Consider the following 20000-nt stretch of genomic DNA (forward strand, 5'->3'; position numbering starts at 1 on the left):
CCAGCAACAATAACAGCAACAACAGCAGCAGCACAAAATGAACTTAGAATCATCGCCATAACCAATGTTTACCCAAGTTGTCGTTATCATCATCATCATCATCATCATCATCATCATCATCATCATCATCATCATCATCATCATCTTCACTACTTTTACCATATAATTTAGGTTAACATCACAATACAGACTGGACGATTATATATAAAAAAAGAATAATAATAATTAACCACGTAGAAGCAAATAAATACTCACACACGACATACACGCACAATTACTCACACACACACACCCTCTCACTTTCTCCTCTCCCTCCCTCCCTCCCTCCCCCCCCCCCTCTCTCTCTCTCTCTCTCTCTCTCTGTCTCTCTCTCTCTCTCTCTCTCTCTCTCTCTCTCTCTCTCTCTCCCTTACTATGTTAACTATTTTTAAGGGACAATGCCTAGCAGTAAATTATTAGTAAGACTTTCTTCCTTTATCATTATAATATACATGTCAGTCTCAGATACACATCCTTCCTTAAATCTTTCTGCACAAAGTTAAATATTAGAAAGGAAGTGAGAATACAATAACATCAACTTACGCAAAAATGCTCCTTAGCGTTTTTGCCATCTTTTTGGAGCCAAAATCCTCTGGTCCGCTGAACCCCCTGGAATAAATTAGTTCATTTCAGTGAAGGCTTTGAATCAGGGGCATGAAGTAAAATCCTGAACTTAAGAATACCCCCCCCCCCCCCCCCCCCCCCCCAAAAAAAAAAAAAACAACAAAAAAACAAAAACAACAACAAAAAACAACAAACAAACAAAAAAAAAAAACCAACAACAACAAAACGCTATCAGAAAGTAGATGATGCTCTTGCACCAGTACTAAAAGAGACATAACTACAGGGATTTAAAGCCTTTATATATATACATTTGTTATAGGGAATGAGATTAGCAGAAGAGTAGCGTCCCTTGATTGAACGTGACCTTACAGAGAGAACGTCAACAGGGTTTTGCGCATGCGTCTCTCTCGTCCTCGCTTTCAGTGAAGTGTCTCATGCATAGATATACACCTTGTACTAGTACAGATGCATATCTATGGTTTCATGTCGCTTTCACCGGAAGCGAGGACGAGAGACCCATGCACAAAACCAAAATGACGTTCTCTCTCTATTAACTTCTCCATCGGTGACGTCCAATCAAGGGACGCTACTCCTCCGCTAATCTCATTCCCTATAGAAAAATATGGATAGAGGAAGAGATACCATCAGGTTGAAAAGGGGATACCTCACCAAACTCCTTTTGAAAAATACTTATAGAATTAGAGATGTTATTAACTCTACATCTTAGAGGTGAACGAACAAGATTCCAAATCTCGATCACACAGTAAACAAAAAGACAACCGTATCAATTGTAGTGCAACCAGTAGAGTACAGTTTATTCTTAAATATTATGATTTTATTGATTAAGAAAAGGCATTTGACAGTGTAGCCAGAGATGATTTTTGTAAGATGTTGGTACAGAATATCAAAGAACTAGCAACATGGTCAAAGATATTCATCACCACAATAACTGTGCAGTGAAAAGCAATGCTGTTTTTTGTCCAGGGTTGCCAGATCATTTTTGAGTAAGAGGCCAAACTAGCTACAGCAGGAGTCCAGATTCCTCGACAGGCCACCAAAATACCACCAAACCCACCTTAGCCTCGCGAAAACTCTTTAAATTTGTTAAACAATTTATTTCCTCCATTTTTGAAGAAGAAAAATAAAAATTAATTTAAAGGAAGATTCGATGTACTCACCTTGATCACACAAACAAAAATAATATAAAAGAATATCAGCTTCTGATAATTTTCACAATTGCAAAAATTCCCCCCAGCATACAGAACCACTGATTAAGTCACACGCACATGGTGAAGTCACAGCAAAAATATACATTATCGCATAAATACATAAATCAAGAGCAAATTGACTGAGGGCTTTCGAATCAATTCTTAACCACATCACAAAATAAAGTCTTAATATCATCCACGAATAATCTAGATTAGATATTCCACCAAAATAAAACAGTGAAATCCATTTTATATGCCGTGTTGATCGAAATCTAGGCTAGATTCTAGGTCTATTAACTTATCTAGATCTACTTCAGCAAAAGACACAACAAAGATTCGGTGGTGACGACAGACAAGAGATTTGATTGGTGGTGGCATCATTACGTCATCGTCATCGTCCGATCTTTGATCTTGTCTTTGTATAGACCTTGACTTATTAATACTAACCTTCTTGTGTCTAGACAGATGCTCATGCCACCCACGCAACCTTGCACCCACGTGATTGCGTGATAGCAGAGATTCTATATATAGAAGCATTAGCAAATGCACTTAGTGGTGATAGCACGTGTTGCATTTAGATATTTAGATTGCCAGTCAGGCTTTCCGGAAGCCAAATAAAATAAGTTTTACCGGTACCAAAGTAAAACAATATAATAGGGAAAGTCAGAGGAGGCCAAAAAGTTAGTCACAGGAGGCCAAGTGGCCTAACCAAATTTTGGGAGTCCAAATGGCTTGGGAAAAGACTAAATCTCAAATTTTGAGGCCAAACTAGCAACCCTGCTTTTGTCTCCCTTTTATTCATTCGCATAATGTAATTCATTCAATAAATATAATAACATTCTATGATAATAGAAACAGAAAATAATTTGATGGATTCTAAACAATTGAATAACCCAGACTTTATCAATGATCTCTTGGATTTATCAGCAAATTCCAAACAAAAACAAAACCGCGACCAGTGTCTCATTGATCATAAATGAGGAAAGATGAAAATAAAATAATTAAAAAAATAGTAAAAACAACCGTATCAGACTTCACAACAAGCCTTTGTGAAAAGTGGATTCGCGGAAGGAATTTTATTTTACAAACACGGGAGCACAGACACTGACATAGAATCTGGAATTATAAAAAATAAAAGCAACTTTTAACGCAACTCTAAAATATCCAGGGTTCAAATATAATGCGAAGAAAAACAAAACTTAAACTCGTCATCTCATAATAATGTGTTTAAACAGTCATATCACACAGTGCAGATTCTCAAGTGCAAAGAAATATAAATAGTAAAATATAGATGTTCATTGACGCTAGTAAGTTTTATTATGTCAACCATATTTGATCACAGACAAGCCGGGATCAAATAAAACTGAGCTCTGGAGAAAAAGCATTACGGCATGTAAGGCTTTTTCTCCAGAGTTCAGTTTCATTGATCTCCGCTTGTCTGTGATCAAATATGGGAAACAAAACTTCTTCTTCAAGAACCAATTCTGTGTCAGACATCGGTGGTCATGGTACGCCATTCATCTCTCTGATCAGATAACCTCAGAAAACTAATATTACTCTTCTCTTCCTTTGTGTCACCCAGCTGTTCAAACTATTCAAATATGTTTTTCTTGGTCTACCTTTACTCTTTTTACCTTCTATCTTTCCTGTGAGAGCAAGACGTTCAATACATTTATGTCGATTTAGGTGCCTTAAAAATTGCATTTGTCTTTTTCTTATTGTACAAATTAATAACCTTTTACATTTAGTTTCAGCTTGCTCTAATACTCGTACTACTTCATTAGTTTTCTTCTCTGTCCATGAGATTCTTAACATCCTTCTAAGAAACCACATTTCTGCTGCCTCCAGTTTCTTTCTAATGTCTACTGTAATTGTCCAGCTTTCACAGCCATATAATAATACTGACCATATATAGGCCTTCAAAACCCTATGTTTTGTTGTCATTGAGATATTGTGGTTTTTGAAAATTAGACACATTTTATTAAAACTATCTTTAGCTATTACAATTCTTCGTTTTAACAAAAACTAGCAAACGAAATTGGGGACTGTAAAGAAACGCCTTTTAATCAATTAACTGCGAGATCCCAGGTTTGAGAATTTTTGCCAGGATGAGGATCATTTAAATCGATCGATATTTGAAGACGAGTTTTCTGGCAAAATCTTTAATTTTCCAGAGTATGGCAGTTAACTAGTTAAGCACTACTCACTTCGTTCTTACATGGAACGACTCGCAGGGGACGGGAGATCCGGCTAAGAAACGCGGCGCAGAAAGCATATAATTTTAAAAGCCAGAATGAGCACTCTTAGTGATAACTTGGATGTCATCTTAATCGAACGATATCTCGAGCTAAAGAGTTTTTGGACCAACATTTTAAAAAAGGGTGTTTAGTCGGTTTGCAGCAGAGTAGAAAATGGAGTTCCTGGCATAATAGATGTTCCTTATTTATTGAGTCATTAATCATGGAATGTGTTTGCTCATCCTGCCATTACTTTGAGATTATACTACATCTTAAAGAGTCCTTCATTTGCACCTTACTGAAAGACCCATCCAACATGCCGCCACAGTCCACCTTTAACTTTGATGAAGTGCTTCTTTAAGTTAGGTGATTAATCGGGGACATATATCACGTAGATGGATCGATATGTGATAATTATGCATCCTTCTGATTTTAAAAGCTCGCTGGTTTAGAGCCAATATAAATATTTACAAGGGTAGACAAAAAAGTCTTGACGCGTCTCTTGTATTTTTAAAACGGTTATAGATACGATATTTATAAACGTATCAAAACAAAGATTAGTCTGTGTCCTTTCTGTTTATCGTTTTAAATTTCAGCATAGTCATCGTTTCCATCCACACAGTCGCCAACGATGCACCAGTTATTGAATCTCGTCGAAGAGGAATTCACATGGCAAACTTCAACACCATAGAGCCCTCTCCGCCTGAACCTTGCTACCACTGCCAAAATTTGCCCCCTCGAGGTGTCTCTTAAGTCTTAAGAATAGTAAAAAGTCACTTGGAGCTATATCGGAACAGTAAAAAAAAAAAAAAGGTTAGGGATGGGGGGGGGGGGGGGGGGTGTCTACGAGTTCAAGAAAACTTCCTTTTTTAATGTAATCATGCGTTTGTGTGAGCATTCTCGGTATCCAACTAGCACATACCATTCTGTAATCCAGGATTTCTTGAACGATATATCCAACTCTTCCCTATAAGATTCTAAGCTTTTGCGGAATGTGTGATTCTTATATCCAGCTATTAGCTATTATTAATTTTTGTTGTTGATTTGCTGTGGTTGATGCACTTTGTGGATGACAACTGCGAGCCTATTCATTAATGTTGGTGGAGACAGCATCAGTTCCAGGAAGCACTTAACCCATCTTTTAACTGTTCGAATACAACCAACGAGTCACGATAAACACGTTTCAGCCGTCAATGAATTTTTACGGGTGCACATATTTCTGCAGTAAGGAACTCAGTCAAAACCGAGTTTATTTGATATAATATTGCATATTTTTGTGTGTGATTTCTTCGACCGACATATTGGATTAGGGTTCTTTCAATTAAGATAAATTCAAATTAAGAAATAGCAGCTAAACAAAATCTGGTGACCTAATAGAATTAATTAAATTACACATTGTAGTGTATGGTTTATACTGGTGAGTTTAATACAATCGAAAATATTCAATAGGCGTCAAGACTTTTCAGTCAAGCCAAGTACATCCATGTTTTAAAATGATTTACGGTATAGTCACACATATTTTCTTACATGTCACACGGTTTTAAGATTTTAAGCAATCACTGTTTTTATATCCCTAAAAAATGCATGTCGTCCAAGCACAGCACCTAAAATCCTGTTCTGAATAAGACATCGTGAAGATAGCATGAAGAAGCTAGTACAAGTTTCAGATGAGTCGACATTCCACATTTCCGGCAATTTGGAGATTAGGATACCACAAAATGTAATTTAGAGAGAAAGCGAATGTTCTGATGCTCAACAGTTATAGTATGCCCATTTTTCTTTACCGGAGTAAAAAAATATTATATATACGTGAGCCAGAAATGTATGCTTCACCAGAATTCCTTGAATATCAGCAGTCGTAGATAATTATGCTAGACGGTGCTACCCCAGATTGGGAACAGGCCTTTCGCAAATTTCTGAGCGACACGTTTCCAGACAGATGGATACGGAAAGAAGGAAGACTGCCTTGCTGCATATCTCACCCGGACATTACTCCACCTGACTTTTTTCTATGAAAAAGGCTTTGTTTATTCAACTCCAACACCCTCCGTTGAAACATAAGGGCTAGATTGAATATATCACGCCACAAATGCTAGAAAACATATGGAAAGAACTAGGAAAAAAAAGTTGAATTTGCTTGTAGGTAGACTCATGCTAATATTCTTTACATGGATCACAATTTCTATGTCCAGTCGAGGAAATCTGTTTTTTTGGTGGGATTATATTTTCTTTTTGTATTTCTCTTACTGATTCTTTCTTGTACTATATCAAGACTCACACTCACACACACACACACACACACTCACACACACACACACACACACATACACACACACATACACACACTCACACACATCTCTTGGATCTTTTTTTTTTTATTTGCCAGTGCTGACTCCTCAGCGTTTTACTTTCGTAAAAGCTATTTTTTTGTTATAACACGGTAACGAAAAAAGAGCAACCGTTCGGGTTCCCTTTACGTAATGCTTGACCTAAAACAGCATGACTTAATCTATTTCACCCAGATAAAGAGTCGACTAAAAACGCCATCACTAGATTTGCATTGACTACGCATAATATCATGTACTTACAGTTCTTAAACTCAAATCTAGGGGACTCTCTCTCTCTCTCTCTCTCTCTCTCTCTCTCTCTCTCTCTCTCTCTCTCTCTCTCTCTTTCCTTCCCTTACACACACAAACACACACATACACACACACACATTTTCCCTATAATGTTTTCTATTCTTACCCTCTGTTTCTCATTTACTAACCATAATAATGTCATATAACACATTTCCTTTTCCGTTTACATGACGAAGGCTAAAGGCCGGAATGTTTTTTATTTTTTGTTGTATTTTTTTATAAGAGTCATTTTACTCTCTTTATTTTACTATACATTTTCTGAAACTTACCTGAGACCAAGGTGTTTCCTCCAGTGAAAGTACGATGGGATTCCGTGGTCCCTGCCTCTCTGGATGTTGAGTGCAATGAGGTCAAGAAATCTTTTTGATGTCCGAAAAAGGTTCGAAGTCACCGCTTTACTGATGAATCTGAAAGGAATTTAATAGGAGCATTAAAAGCGCTTTTTTCATATAGAACCATCACGTTAGTGAAGCGGAAGTTTATCCCGGTTTATGCAGCGTGAAAAGGAATTTTATCTTCTCAATAGGACTTAAGTATTTACAGAATAGTTCCTCAATTTAGATTAAAATCTAGCGATCCTCTTACTCATTGATGGACAAGAAGTCAGACAAAAGATCCGAAGTAACCAGGGTTGGAATTGGGTCGATTCACTATGCCGAGTTCTGTTTGAAATACAGCGCCAATATTGATCTCGTCAAAATCACAAGAAGTACCCTACACCCTAACAATGTTCCTGACGTGCTCGATGCAGTTCAAGTTTAGATTACACTGGGCCAAGGGTATAACTTGATGCTTTGGTTGCTTAAGGTCTGGGAACGAGCATCGTCCTTTTGGAATATGCTCAGTTATGGATGATTTTTTTAAAAAATAGGGACAGAATTACGATTACACATTGCCATTGAGAATATGAATATTACTAATTGTATTTGCTCATCGTTTTGCGAGTTATTTTTGTAATCCCATATCCAACCGATGCCTTTGCTTCAAACTGGAAAAAAAATGAAAAGAGGGGGAGAGGGAGAGAGAGAGACAGGGAGAGAGAGACACACACACACACACACACACACACACAGAGAGAGAGAGAGAGAGAGAGAGAGAGAGAGAGAGAGAGGGGGGGGGGGGGGCACTCACTCACCTGTCAAATGGCCTTGACATATTCCCCTCACACAATCCATAAATGATAGATTCGTGATAAAGGATTGCCGAGTCTGGCACGCTAAATATTTCTTGAAGATCTTTAAGCTTGTAGTTCACCAGGATTTGGTCGGGGATCAGAGAGTGACCAAAGCGAAAAGCGGCTGGATTGGAATAAATACCGTACCATTCTTTACATTACACACGAGAACAGGGGATTCCCAAATAAATAACCGTACAGTAAATTTATCACCCGACACACGCCACGCGCATAATATTTATGATAATGATAAATAATGATAAATAGTGAATTTATCTAGCGCATAAATATCCACGTTAATCGTCTCTCTGCGACGCTTTACACAATAAAAATGTTTAAAAATAAAAACAAAACAAAATTAAAAATCATGACACTACATAATAAGCATGAATACAGAAACAAAATCTAAACAACAATTATACATGATCTATATGTGTCTCAGAGGGTAATTAAGTGTTAGATAGCAAAATTTATTCTAAGCTAAATGTCATCATTGGTGAAAAATACTTTTTCACTTACCTGAGCTCGAGTTTGATGAAGTGTGTTGTAACATAACATTCCTCACAAAATACTGAATGTCTTAAAACGTTTTAGAATTGACAAATTAAGCAATTTTGATTTTTTTAGCACTACTATTACTATTGCAATTAGGTATTACTATACTGGCTATCACTATCAGATCTTTAAAAATATTCTAAATTTTTCTGTCATAATTTGGACATCTATTTTTGCTCTCTCTCTCTCTCTCTCTCTCTCTCTCTCTCTCTCTCTCTCTCTCTCTCTCTATCTATCTATCTATCTCTCTCTCTCTCTCTCTCTCTCTCTCTCTCTCTCTCCCCCTCCTCTCTCTCCTCCCCTCTCCTCTCTCCCCTCCTCTCTCACTCTCTTCTCTCTCTCTCTCTCTCTTTCTCTCTCTCTCACACACACACACACACACACACATATATATATATATATATATATTATACACATATACACAACTGAGCACACACGCACACCCTCACACACATACCCACATATATATATTATATATATATATATATATATATATATATATATATATATATATATACATACATATATATATGTATATATATATATATATATATATATATATATATATATATATATATATATATATATATATATATATATATTCCTATTACAAGAATATTGTTGATTGGGACAAGTTGTCAAACGAAACAACCAACAAGTATTCCATTTGGAGATTCATTAACACTCTCATTACAACATACAGCAAACTCGTCACATTTGTTACGACAAAATATACATTTTTCATATTCAAATTTGTTTTGTACATTACAAACTTTGAAGAATGATCTTTGTTTAAATAATAAGAACATAAAGTTGTTTTGTAGAGAGATTGTTTGAGTTTTAAAAAATCAATGTTTCTGCTGGGTAAGCCTGCCATTTTTGGGAAAATACTGAAAATGACCAGTAAGGAGAGAGTTAAAGGCAAAACGTCAAAGCATGATTATATTATTTAATCATTCTTTTAGTTGATATAAAGACCTATTTATCATAATCTTATTTGCCATAACCTCTAATTGGTTTTCAATCTCCAAGAATGAATTGAGGCTCAGGCGCGTTTTGTTTTAGAAAGGATCGTGAATGAAAAAAAAAACATATTTGATTAAAAAAAAAAAAGATATATCTTCAATATATCTTGAATATATGAAAATATGTTTAAAAGCAAGTAATCTGATTTCTTTTTTTTTCTCTGTCGATATTGCCAGTAGTTAGGCTGGCTGAAAAAACCTAGGACATCGTTCCCGACTCCCCCATTGATAATAACAAATGAAAATAATTCGCGCTGGGTTAGTGTCAAATCCGAGACCTGATTGGTACCGCTTCCGCCATTAAATCGTTAATTTAAGATTTCCTTACCAGTGAGAAAAACGTTGGAAATTCTTGGATCAACACTAGGATTGTATGTACTCTCTGTGTCACATTCTAGCCCGTACTTCCTAATCAACCTGGGACCTAGTACAGTTGGTAACCAGTCGCAGTACGTGATTTTCTGTAGAATTCCTGACATTATCTTTCTTGTCTCCTGTTGGCAAAACAAAACATCCAATGGAGGTCAAACCAACAGTTTTGTTGGAGGAATATTATCATTAATATCAAACACCAGAGTGTAAGCGAAACAAGAACTTTAAATGGAGAAAAAAAGGAAAGGGAAAATCAAAGATGACGCTGGGTTTAGATCGATTTCCCCAATAATAGGTGCTGAGGTCATCTCTTTTCTCGGCCAGCTATATATTTTTATTAACTACTATTATATTCTTTTCAATATTACTTGTATCAGTCAAATTTACTCACAAAAATCCAAATAGTTTGAGCCTAGCTCTGCAGTTTGTTGTTACGTTTCTATTACGGGACTTTGCAGTCTTGTTACATAATGCGTGACCTGTAGGTTTCGGATTCGAGTAGCTATATGGGTGGCGCAAAGTTGTGTCCTTGGAAAAGGCTCTTGACTCATATTTCCACCATAATGTAATTTGAGTGCCTGACCAGTGATTACTTGTGGTTAGCACGAGGCTTTGCTCAGGACCGTTTTTGAAGTTGTTTGAGAACATGCAATGGATATTATGCTATATAAAATTAACGTTTTTTGTACATGGATATTTTCCAAGATTGAAATGTCTTAACAGTATCTTCATAATAATAACTACTCAATATAAGCCTGTAGTCGCCCCCACTCTAGGGATATTAGGCATTAACTACACTTTTAACACAGGTGATTGACAATTTTGCATTGTGTGGGTAAATTTATGTTGCAATACAAATCCACTCACTATTGTGTTAAAGCTTTGTGCTAAATTTTGTTGTTTGGCATGAACTAATGATGGTTATGTCCGTGATCATTCCTTATGGCCTCAAAGCACAATTTATTAATCTTCTATTTAGACTTCATATGAGCACGGACTGACCTGGAAGAGTGTTTCCCTCTTGCGGTTTGAAGCTTTCCTTATAAAGTCGTTGATTTCCTTTTCTTTAGGATTTCTTTTCGACCCTAGCCTTTTCTTGAGAATCCCCTTGGCCAATGACTGCACGATGAGGTTGTGCCGTTTGTGGAAGACCAGATGGATGGAGGAAAGGGCAGGTTGTTCGTTGACACGATGATCTCCTGGAGAGAGAGAGGGAGAGAGAGAGAGAGAGAGAGAGAGAGAGAGAGAGAGAGAGAGAGAGAGAGAGAGAGAGAGACTCAAACGATATGAATGTGACCGGAAATATCAATAAAGCGTTTTCAATTTCTTATTCACTCTAACTTTATCATAAAATTAATTTGAAACTATTAAAGTACCGAAGATGGTCTCAATCAATCTTTGTCCATCTTCATCCCTTAAGTTTCGATTTGACAAGTTTTTTTTTTCTTATTTTCAAGAAGACATTAACTGAGCTTTTGTAGTCGTATTTTTAACTTAAACGAGATTTGCGATTCAAACCGCATGATATTAATAATGTTCCGTTCAGCTATAATGCAATGACTCCCAAGAAGTTTCAATTATTTCTGATAATCCTGGTCCGATATAAAGTGGTCAATAGTAAGGAATAATAGGTGTTTTCTTTTAACTAAGGAGATCATAAAGCGCTGTGGTAGAGCACTTGCCTAACATGTAAAATGACAGATATCGATCCCAGGTGCAGTCCATATTTTCTCTGATCCAACTGTCCATCGAACAATTATTGGGTAGCTAGAAATATTAGAGCTAGGGAAATATTATCCGATAGAATAGCATAATTTTATTCGAAGGTTAGCATGTAATTGCTGTTGTCTATTTAAAGTTACAGAGCCAGGATAAACTCCGGCTCCATGAGTCTCATGGCCATCTCGTGGCCTCTTTATTTTTGTTTGCTGAAGTTATGTTATTGATATTGTAACTTACCAGACATCTGACAGTAAGAGAAGGCATGCTTAGTCAGGACACAATCACCTGCTGGGTCTATAGGCAACCGTGCTTTCCCAAGAACATTCTTCGTTTTCAACAGAGCTCCTGGAACAAAAAAAAAGTAAGACTTTTAATGAAAAAGGACGTGTTTTTTCATGATGCAATTATCTTGCCAAAATAATACCTTTCAATTCAGGACAGGAATTTACGATTGTAAAAGGAAAATAAAACAACTAAAAACGAAACTATAGCGTTGGCATTGTGAGCTGGTTATGATTATCATTTGACTTGACAATACTGAAAATAAAGTAAATAATGGAAATGATCTGGATACTTCTTTGAATTATAGGAATCCATCAAATTGAATGAAATTCTTTGGTCATCAGTCGTCAAATTCTCTCCATAATCACATCACCGCGGCACGCGGCATCCTCACTTAAAAGGTGAGGTTAGGTATGATCCATCAAAAAGTGTCCAGAGTAAACACAGTTCTTTTTTTTTTCATTTTGGTGGTGGGTGGCTAAACTTTTTGGTTGGCGTAAAGAGAATGTTTTTTTGCCTATTGTTTACTGTGCCTATGAATGTCCAGCAGACGGGGATCGACAAAGAAGATTTGATCACTGACAGGGTGCTGATTGTTCAATAAATCGAGCTCTTGACTCACTAATGAAGGGAGGATGATCGATCCCGACTTCAGTTGAGGTTTTTTTGTTAATCAGATCCTGTTGGACTTGCCCGTCTGATGAAAAGTAGTTGCAATAGAATACCACCCTATCCGAAGAGTAGCACCCAGCGAATCTCTGCTTCTTAGACAATGTGGTTCTAACGTAAACAATTGTAATACGCTTTTATTCCCTGCAATACTTTTACACATCAAAATCATTACGGCAATCATTCCAATCTTCCCAACATAAAGCAGTGTCGATGTTTAACAATCATTTTTGGTCAGTGGAAAAGATTTTCGGATTACGACAAAAAAACAAAAATTGATCATAAAGATAAAGCACTTTTTATGAATTTTCTATCATGCGTTAACTAACTCAATCCTAGCGATTTTTGCTACTTTTCAAAATTGGAAAAAATGTTTAAAAAATGAGCATGTACATAGATAGTTTTATTCAACTATGATTAACACGCAAAAACTAAAAACATTAGCTTTGATACTACAATTTGTCTCAGAAAAATGTAATAAATAGGCATGGGGTAAAAGTAACCCGGGTAAACTACGGATATAGTCGGTGTTAGGGTTGAGTGAGTTAATTGTAGACAAACTCAGTATATGGGTGTCTAAACTTTCCATATCTGATTGTCTACCTACAGTTTAGACTTAGGGAAGGTCAATGGATGAAGAAATAAAGAAGTTGGCAAGATCTGACTAGGGCTGAGCTGGCAGCCCAAGATTTTTTTTAAAATCATGTAGTCCAAAGAGCCGGAGTTAATACCAATTTTGTAGCCTTGAACGTACAGTTGTATCTGCCCTTTGAATATCTCGCAAAATACTTTCTGCCATCTCAAACAGATTCGACTACCCAATTTGTTGGCTGGACATGGAATTTTGGGGAAAATTTGTACTGAACCCAGGATTGATATTAGTCCGTTTCAAGTGGGGTGATATGAAACTGAACTACCGGAACTCCCGCAAGAAGGATGCCGAAAGGATGTTAATGGAGGCACATAGAAGAGCTTGCAAGTAAGTACCTGTCCCGAGTTGAGTCCGCAGTTTGAGCATGGTTTCTACATCGTTGCCATAGATACTAGAAGCATCTATGAAAGATGTCAAATCATTGATTTGCTCACGTGGGGCTGTGGAAAGATTGGGTATGAATTACGATAATCATTGGCTTTGGTGGTGGATATGATGTCAAGGTGAAGAGTTGGTGGTGGTGGCTGTGGTCGATGAAGATAAAGTGGAAAGTGATGTGCCTCTTGGGTCGAGACCAGGACGCTGGGTTTTATGCTGACAGCATCAACTAATTATCTGACAGTAGAGGCTCTGCTTCGAATCGAAAGGCAATGATGTTTCTAAAATATGACAGATTTTTTTCTCTTGGAAAGATTAAAGATTTTGTTTGGTGCATATTTTCTGTGTTAAGCTCAATTATTAACTCTGTTATGCCCGTGGAGGAATTACTTTTCCATTTGCCCTCGTAGTTTATTAAACAAAACCCACTCTACCCAATAAAGACTATTAATATATATATATATATATATATATATATATATATATATATATATAAATATAAATATATATACATAAATATAAATATATATATATATATATATATATATATATATATATATATATATATATGATGAGAGCTAACGCTTGAAACAATATTGTAGAAGTTGATCATAATTATACTTGAAATGTTTTATAAATAGCTCCTTTTATCAAAAAGTTGAGCACTATTATTTCATGTTTTTTGGAAAAAAATAATTTATATACACACACACACACACACAAATATATATATTATATATATATATATATATATATATATATATATATATATATATATATATATATATAACTCAAATTTTAAAGTTAATCTTAAGATTCAATTTTGAGTATCTAGATCACCCCGATAAAAAACCGCTTGGAGACGATTGGTCACAAATACTCACAGACTGTGTGGCTGAATGAATCAACTATTTGGCAATCATTAAAAGGTTGGTTCTTATGGTAGACATTTTTTGGTATTTGTGGAGAGAGGAGAGTGCTTTGTATGTTAAAGAGCTGGATGAACTCAGACAGACATGATGCGGGTAGAAAATAAGGATCTCTATTATCATGGTGCGATGATTAAAGAGAAGAATAGGTAGCGGTAAGAAATGATAAGAAGGCTAGATGGTGATGTTGATGATGATGATGGTGGTGATAATGATAAGGATACTGGTGATGATGATGATGATGATGATGATGAAGATGTTGATGATGATGTGATGATGATGATGATGATGATGATTAGTAGTAGTAGTAGTAGTAGTAGTAGTAGTAGTAGTAGTAGTAGTAGTAGTAGTAGTAGTAGTAGTAGTAGTAGTAGTAGTAGTAATTGTTCTAGTAGTAGCAACAGCAGCAGTAATCGTAGTAGTAGTAGTAGTAGTAGTAGTAGTAGTAGTAGTAGTAGTAGTAGTAATTGTTCTAGTAGTAGCAGCAGCAGCATTAATCGTAGTAGTAGTAGTAGTAGTAGTAGTAGTAGTAGTAGTAGTAGTAGTAGTAGTAGTAGGAAGAGGAAGAAGAAGAGGGGGAGGAAGAGGAGGCTGATTGAAAAGGGGAACATACTAATCGTTTTCCCTCTATTATTGAGAGCAGCATGAGAACGCACAAACTCCATGCAATCCATCTTGAATACCGGATCATCTTCAGGTATGGGAATAGTAAAGCACTGACTGGAAATGAGATATACTTATAATATTATTATACTGGCGTACTCGGACAAAATATTGACAAAGAAATAACGCGTTTTATATTCGGATAAACAAAATTGAATATAACAGATTTAAAAAATAACAAATTACCAAACACAGCTCCAAGCAGTCCGTGTTTGGTATTTTGTTCTTTTTTGAAGCTGTTATATTCATTTTTGTTTATTAATTTTACAGTCCATTTCTAGCAGCTTAGTATCATTGTGACTTGTTTCATATACTAATGGAAAACACGCGAAATTTGCTGAGGGAGGAGGGTTGCTATTACGAAGAGGCACTAATCTATTTTAATCATTATAACAACGCATTGTGAAAATAAAAATAGGTTTATAATTTTTAGATTTCCCAGTAACCATATGCTCGTTATATATGTGTGTGTGTGTGTGTGTGTGTGTATTCGTCTTTTTGTTGCTGTTGTTGTTGTTGTTCATATTAGATTTATTAATGTTTCTTTTTTTCTGGAATCTATATCTGTATGTAATTAAAGGAGCAAATACTTACCTAGACTGCTTTCGTTTTGGAATCCCACAACATTTTATATCTTGTCCGTTATCTGGGAGAAAAACGACACTAAATGGAACATTTGCATTTAAATCTTACTGACTTCTAAGTATGATGTTTTGAATATGGTCTTAAGCGGTATTTGAAGTGACCATGAATTAATCAGGAAAGGATAGTCATTTGTAACGTTGCTCTCTGAATTATATAAATCATACGATGGTCGGTTTTATCTCAATCTAATGTTTTTTGTTTTTGTTGTGTTTTATTTTTCTTATTTTTAAAGGGTTTATTTTCGGTTGTAAAAACCCATGTTTAATGAATGATTTGCTTTCCGTTATAAAAAATAATATCGGATTATCTGTTATAAAAATCGTGTTGCGGCCATTTCTTGATTCCATATCAGATTATAATCAGAATATATAATAGTCTATCCAGATACCATAGCTATATCAAGCAATTTGATGAGCGTATTTTCAAATTTCACAATATATCGGTTTTGTGATACTGGCACAATTAGCTGGTGCATTAGACTGAAAAGGTTGTTTCTGACTGGAGGCTCTATGAGTACTCTTGCTTTGTTTTTGTTACTTGTTTTCCTGTTTTCTTTTTGTTTTTCGGGTTGTTTTTTTTTCATTTATTCTGTTATTTTGATAATAAGAGGAAACCGGAATTGTTATTAAATTATTATCTTAATGTAATATGACTTGGGGTGATAAATACCTGCAGGTGTTGGTGACATGGTTACGTCATGATCTATCAACTGTCCAAACTGAAACAGTAAAGAATGTTCAGCTTAATGGTAAATTGAAATCAACATGTAAAAAGCTCTTCTCAACGCAAACTTTCAAATTCAAAATTAAAATATTTATTTCGTGCGGCTATGTGTTCTTGTGGATGACACTCGCTTTCAGACCGGAAGGTCATGAGTTCGAGTCTCATTCTGAACGGCGGATAGTTGAATCCTTGAAAAAGCTCTTTACTCCTATTCCCTCACCGTACTCAGGAGTAAAATGGGTACCTGGTCGTTACCAGTGTTGTCTCTGTTGGAAAAAAAATGTAATATCGCCTAACAGGCACCACATCTCATTCTACATGTTAAGTGTTTGTTGTTGGCCAGGGACCCCTTATCTGATATATAAGATAAGATTAACTTTATTAATCCAAGAACAGGAAATTACAAATAAAATTACTTGTTCACACTTGAGCTGAGTCTTACTCAAGGACACAACGCTTTGCTATCACTGTCACTCATCCTGCTATTGACCTGGCTAAAATCTCGTGATTTTATTACAAGACAATACGTCATATCGCTCGACCACAGCCGGAAAAATGAAATGAACATACACATTTTTTGTTCATTTATTGAATAAACGCGCATACTTCTCGTTTCAGTCCCCCGGTCTTGGTCTGTGTGATAATTAACCCAACTAATACAAATATGACTAGTAGCACGGCATTTCGACCATTGGTTTCCCAACGGTGAGTTAGATGTGTGAGATCTTTTCACTTCCATTTTTTAAAAAAATCTTGTTATCAATGGATTATCCTTGTATCAAACGCAGTTTGAGTAAAACTAGTCCCTCAAAGCTTTATAGAGCCCATGGAACCAGGATGGTGTGTTCCGATTTTCATAGCCCAAAATAGACAATAGAAATCGCTTGCTACCTTTCGGATAGGACTTGTCTGTCGCAAAGTACATCCACCAGATATAACAGACCCAACTATCTAATAACTGTTGAGTGGACAGGGGTCATAAAAAAAAAATCTCAACTTCATCCAGGGTTGATACCGTTTCCTTGCACGTGAATCGAATGCTCACCGAGCTGACCTATTGGGACTTATACCAAATGCAGAACCACCATCAAAACAAAAAGAGTTAAATTTATTAATGAAAAACTGTGGACCTGCATGACTAGAAGTGTGACTCTTGATGTCTCAGTGTGGTCAGGGTGGATCTTTAGGCTGACGAGGCGAGGAGACGGGAGAGGAAAACGTTTTCCAAGAACACTGTGGGACCTTGGCTTGTCAATTCCTTGATGTGCAACAAAGTGACAAAGAACGAGCTGTTTTATATACTAGTTCTTAGCGCTTCAATCTCTCTCTCTCTCTCTCTCTCTCTCTCTCTCTCTCTCTCTCTCTCTCTCTCTCTCTCTATATATATATATATATATATATATATATATATATATATAATTATATATATGTATGTATGTATGTATATATATCTCAATCTATCTGTCTATTTATCTATCTATACATCAATCAATCTATCTATTATCTATCGATCAGTCTATACACCTATCTATCTATCTATCTATCTATCTATCTATCTATCTATCTATCTATCAATCAATCATTCTATATATCTATTTATCTATATATCTATCTATCTTATGCATCTATCTATCAATGTCCCTATCTACCTAACGATTAGCGTGTCTGTTTTTCTAAATAATTTATCTGTCAATCTTTCACACTGACAAACAAACAAACAAACAAACAAACAAATACATCACTATTTTTTCTTCCTTTCACAATATCATTCCATCAACCTGCGCTTAACATCAACTATAGACCTCAACATCATCAAAGACATGGCATCAAACAGACAGGGATGGAGATTCCTCAACACAGAATTCATGAAGGCCGCTGAGACTGCAAAGTTAGTCGACTGTGCCAGCGTCACGTAAAGTTAAGAAAGTCAATTTTTTAAAAAAAAGTATCGTTATTATTATTATTATTATTATTATTATTATTATTATTATTATTATTATTATTATTATTATTATTATTATTATTATTATTATTAAAAGAATGTGCCCATCAGCCCCCCCCCCCCCCCCCCCATTTATACACATATTTTAACATGTCCCTCCAATGCGTTTCGATCCCTGAAATTTGAAAGACTTCAAAAAATTTTCCTGTTCCAATAAAAAAAAGAACAATTTGAACCAATGAACATCTCAGATCTGTTGCACTGACTTCAATAGTCATGAAATCTTTAGAAAATTTTGTATTGTTAAAATTAGGAACCAGTTTATGACATTGAGTGATAGTCATCAATTTGCTTACAAACCAGGACGTGGCTTACAGGATGCCATTCTGCTGTTTACAAACAACATCTACAGTCATCTAGATCACGCTAAGAGTTATTGCAGATTGCTTTTTGCAGATTTTTCATCAGAGTTCAATACAATGCAACCTCAGTTGTTTGTTCAAAAATTGACTAGTCTGAATTTAAACAAGTATATAATTGCTTGGTTGCTCGAATATCTTACCGAGAAAGAACAGTATGTTTAATTAGGACAAAACATATCTTCCTGTATAACTACAAATATTGGTGCTCCTCAAGGTTGTGTATTGTCCCCTGTATTATTCATCATATACACGAATGACTGTAAAAGTCAAAACCTGAGTGTAGCCCTAATAAAGTTTGCAGGTGACACCGCTCTTCAAGGCCTTATAACAAATGGCAACGAAGTGGCTTATAGACAGGAGATTGATGGATTTGTGTCTTAGTGTGATGCCCACCACCTAGAGTTTAACATAAGCAAGACAAAGGAGTTAGTGATTGACTTTAGGAGACTGAAGGAACCGATAGAACCGTTAAAATTAAAGGACCAATTCGTCCAGCGAGTTCCTCACTACAAGTAACTTGGTGTAATGATTGATACAGGCTCAAGTGGGATGAACACTTGAAAATAATTAATCATAAGATGTGCTTATTTTTTATCAAAACCTTCTCAGTATAGAATAGATAAAACCCTCTGCACATTATTTTATAAAGCAGTAGTCGAACGTGTCTTGTCATTTTGTATAACAGCATGGGGAAGCAATTGATTAGCAGTGGAAAGGAACAAAATAAATTCAAATATTTAAAAATCCATTAAATTCTATATAAATGATGTTGACGATGTAGGTCTTTTATACGAGAAATTTTGTATTAGTAAAATAACTAAAATATTAAATGACCGGCATCTTCCACCAAGACCATCAGTTATTATGTCACTGGTCGCCCTTTCTCTATTTCAACAAAAACAGAGAGACACTGAAAATCTTTTCTGCCGTCCAGTATTTGGCTTTATAACAACAAGGAATAATCATTTTATATAAATCTTTCGCTTTTTTACTTCCAAATAATGTGAATATTCATTTATTAATTTATTTGTTTTGCAATCTTTTCAATTTTCAATTTATATTCACAGTTTAAACTATTTTACAGTGTTGAAATTATTCATATAAAGCGCGGCTCTGGTTATGGAACTGCTCCTTGCTTATATATAATATTTCCATTATCT

At 35.6% G+C, this 20000-nt stretch overlaps 1 protein-coding gene across 1 annotated transcript in view; it reads right to left on the reverse strand.

Moving 5' to 3' along the window:
- LOC144975549 (myeloperoxidase-like) overlaps positions 1-20000 on the reverse strand; it is a 29387-nt gene that overhangs the window by 3964 nt on the left and 5423 nt on the right. Inside the window, exons 4-14 of the mRNA XM_078919710.1 lie at positions 17607-17734; positions 16423-16471; positions 15703-15754; positions 15059-15165; positions 13474-13578; positions 11773-11880; positions 10816-11012; positions 9770-9935; positions 7823-7985; positions 6957-7094; positions 583-648 (exon numbers count right to left, since the gene is read on the reverse strand). Coding sequence (XP_078775836.1) covers positions 583-648; positions 6957-7094; positions 7823-7985; positions 9770-9935; positions 10816-11012; positions 11773-11880; positions 13474-13578; positions 15059-15165; positions 15703-15754; positions 16423-16471; positions 17607-17734 — 1279 coding nt within the window. The remainder of the gene's footprint in view (positions 1-582; positions 649-6956; positions 7095-7822; positions 7986-9769; positions 9936-10815; positions 11013-11772; positions 11881-13473; positions 13579-15058; positions 15166-15702; positions 15755-16422; positions 16472-17606; positions 17735-20000) is intronic.

The sequence above is a fragment of the Berghia stephanieae genome, chromosome 6, assembly GCF_034508935.2.
Source record: "Berghia stephanieae isolate SIO BIC M18660-M18661 chromosome 6, UCSD_Bste_1.3, whole genome shotgun sequence".
In the NCBI taxonomy this organism is placed as follows: domain Eukaryota; kingdom Metazoa; phylum Mollusca; class Gastropoda; order Nudibranchia; family Aeolidiidae; genus Berghia; species Berghia stephanieae.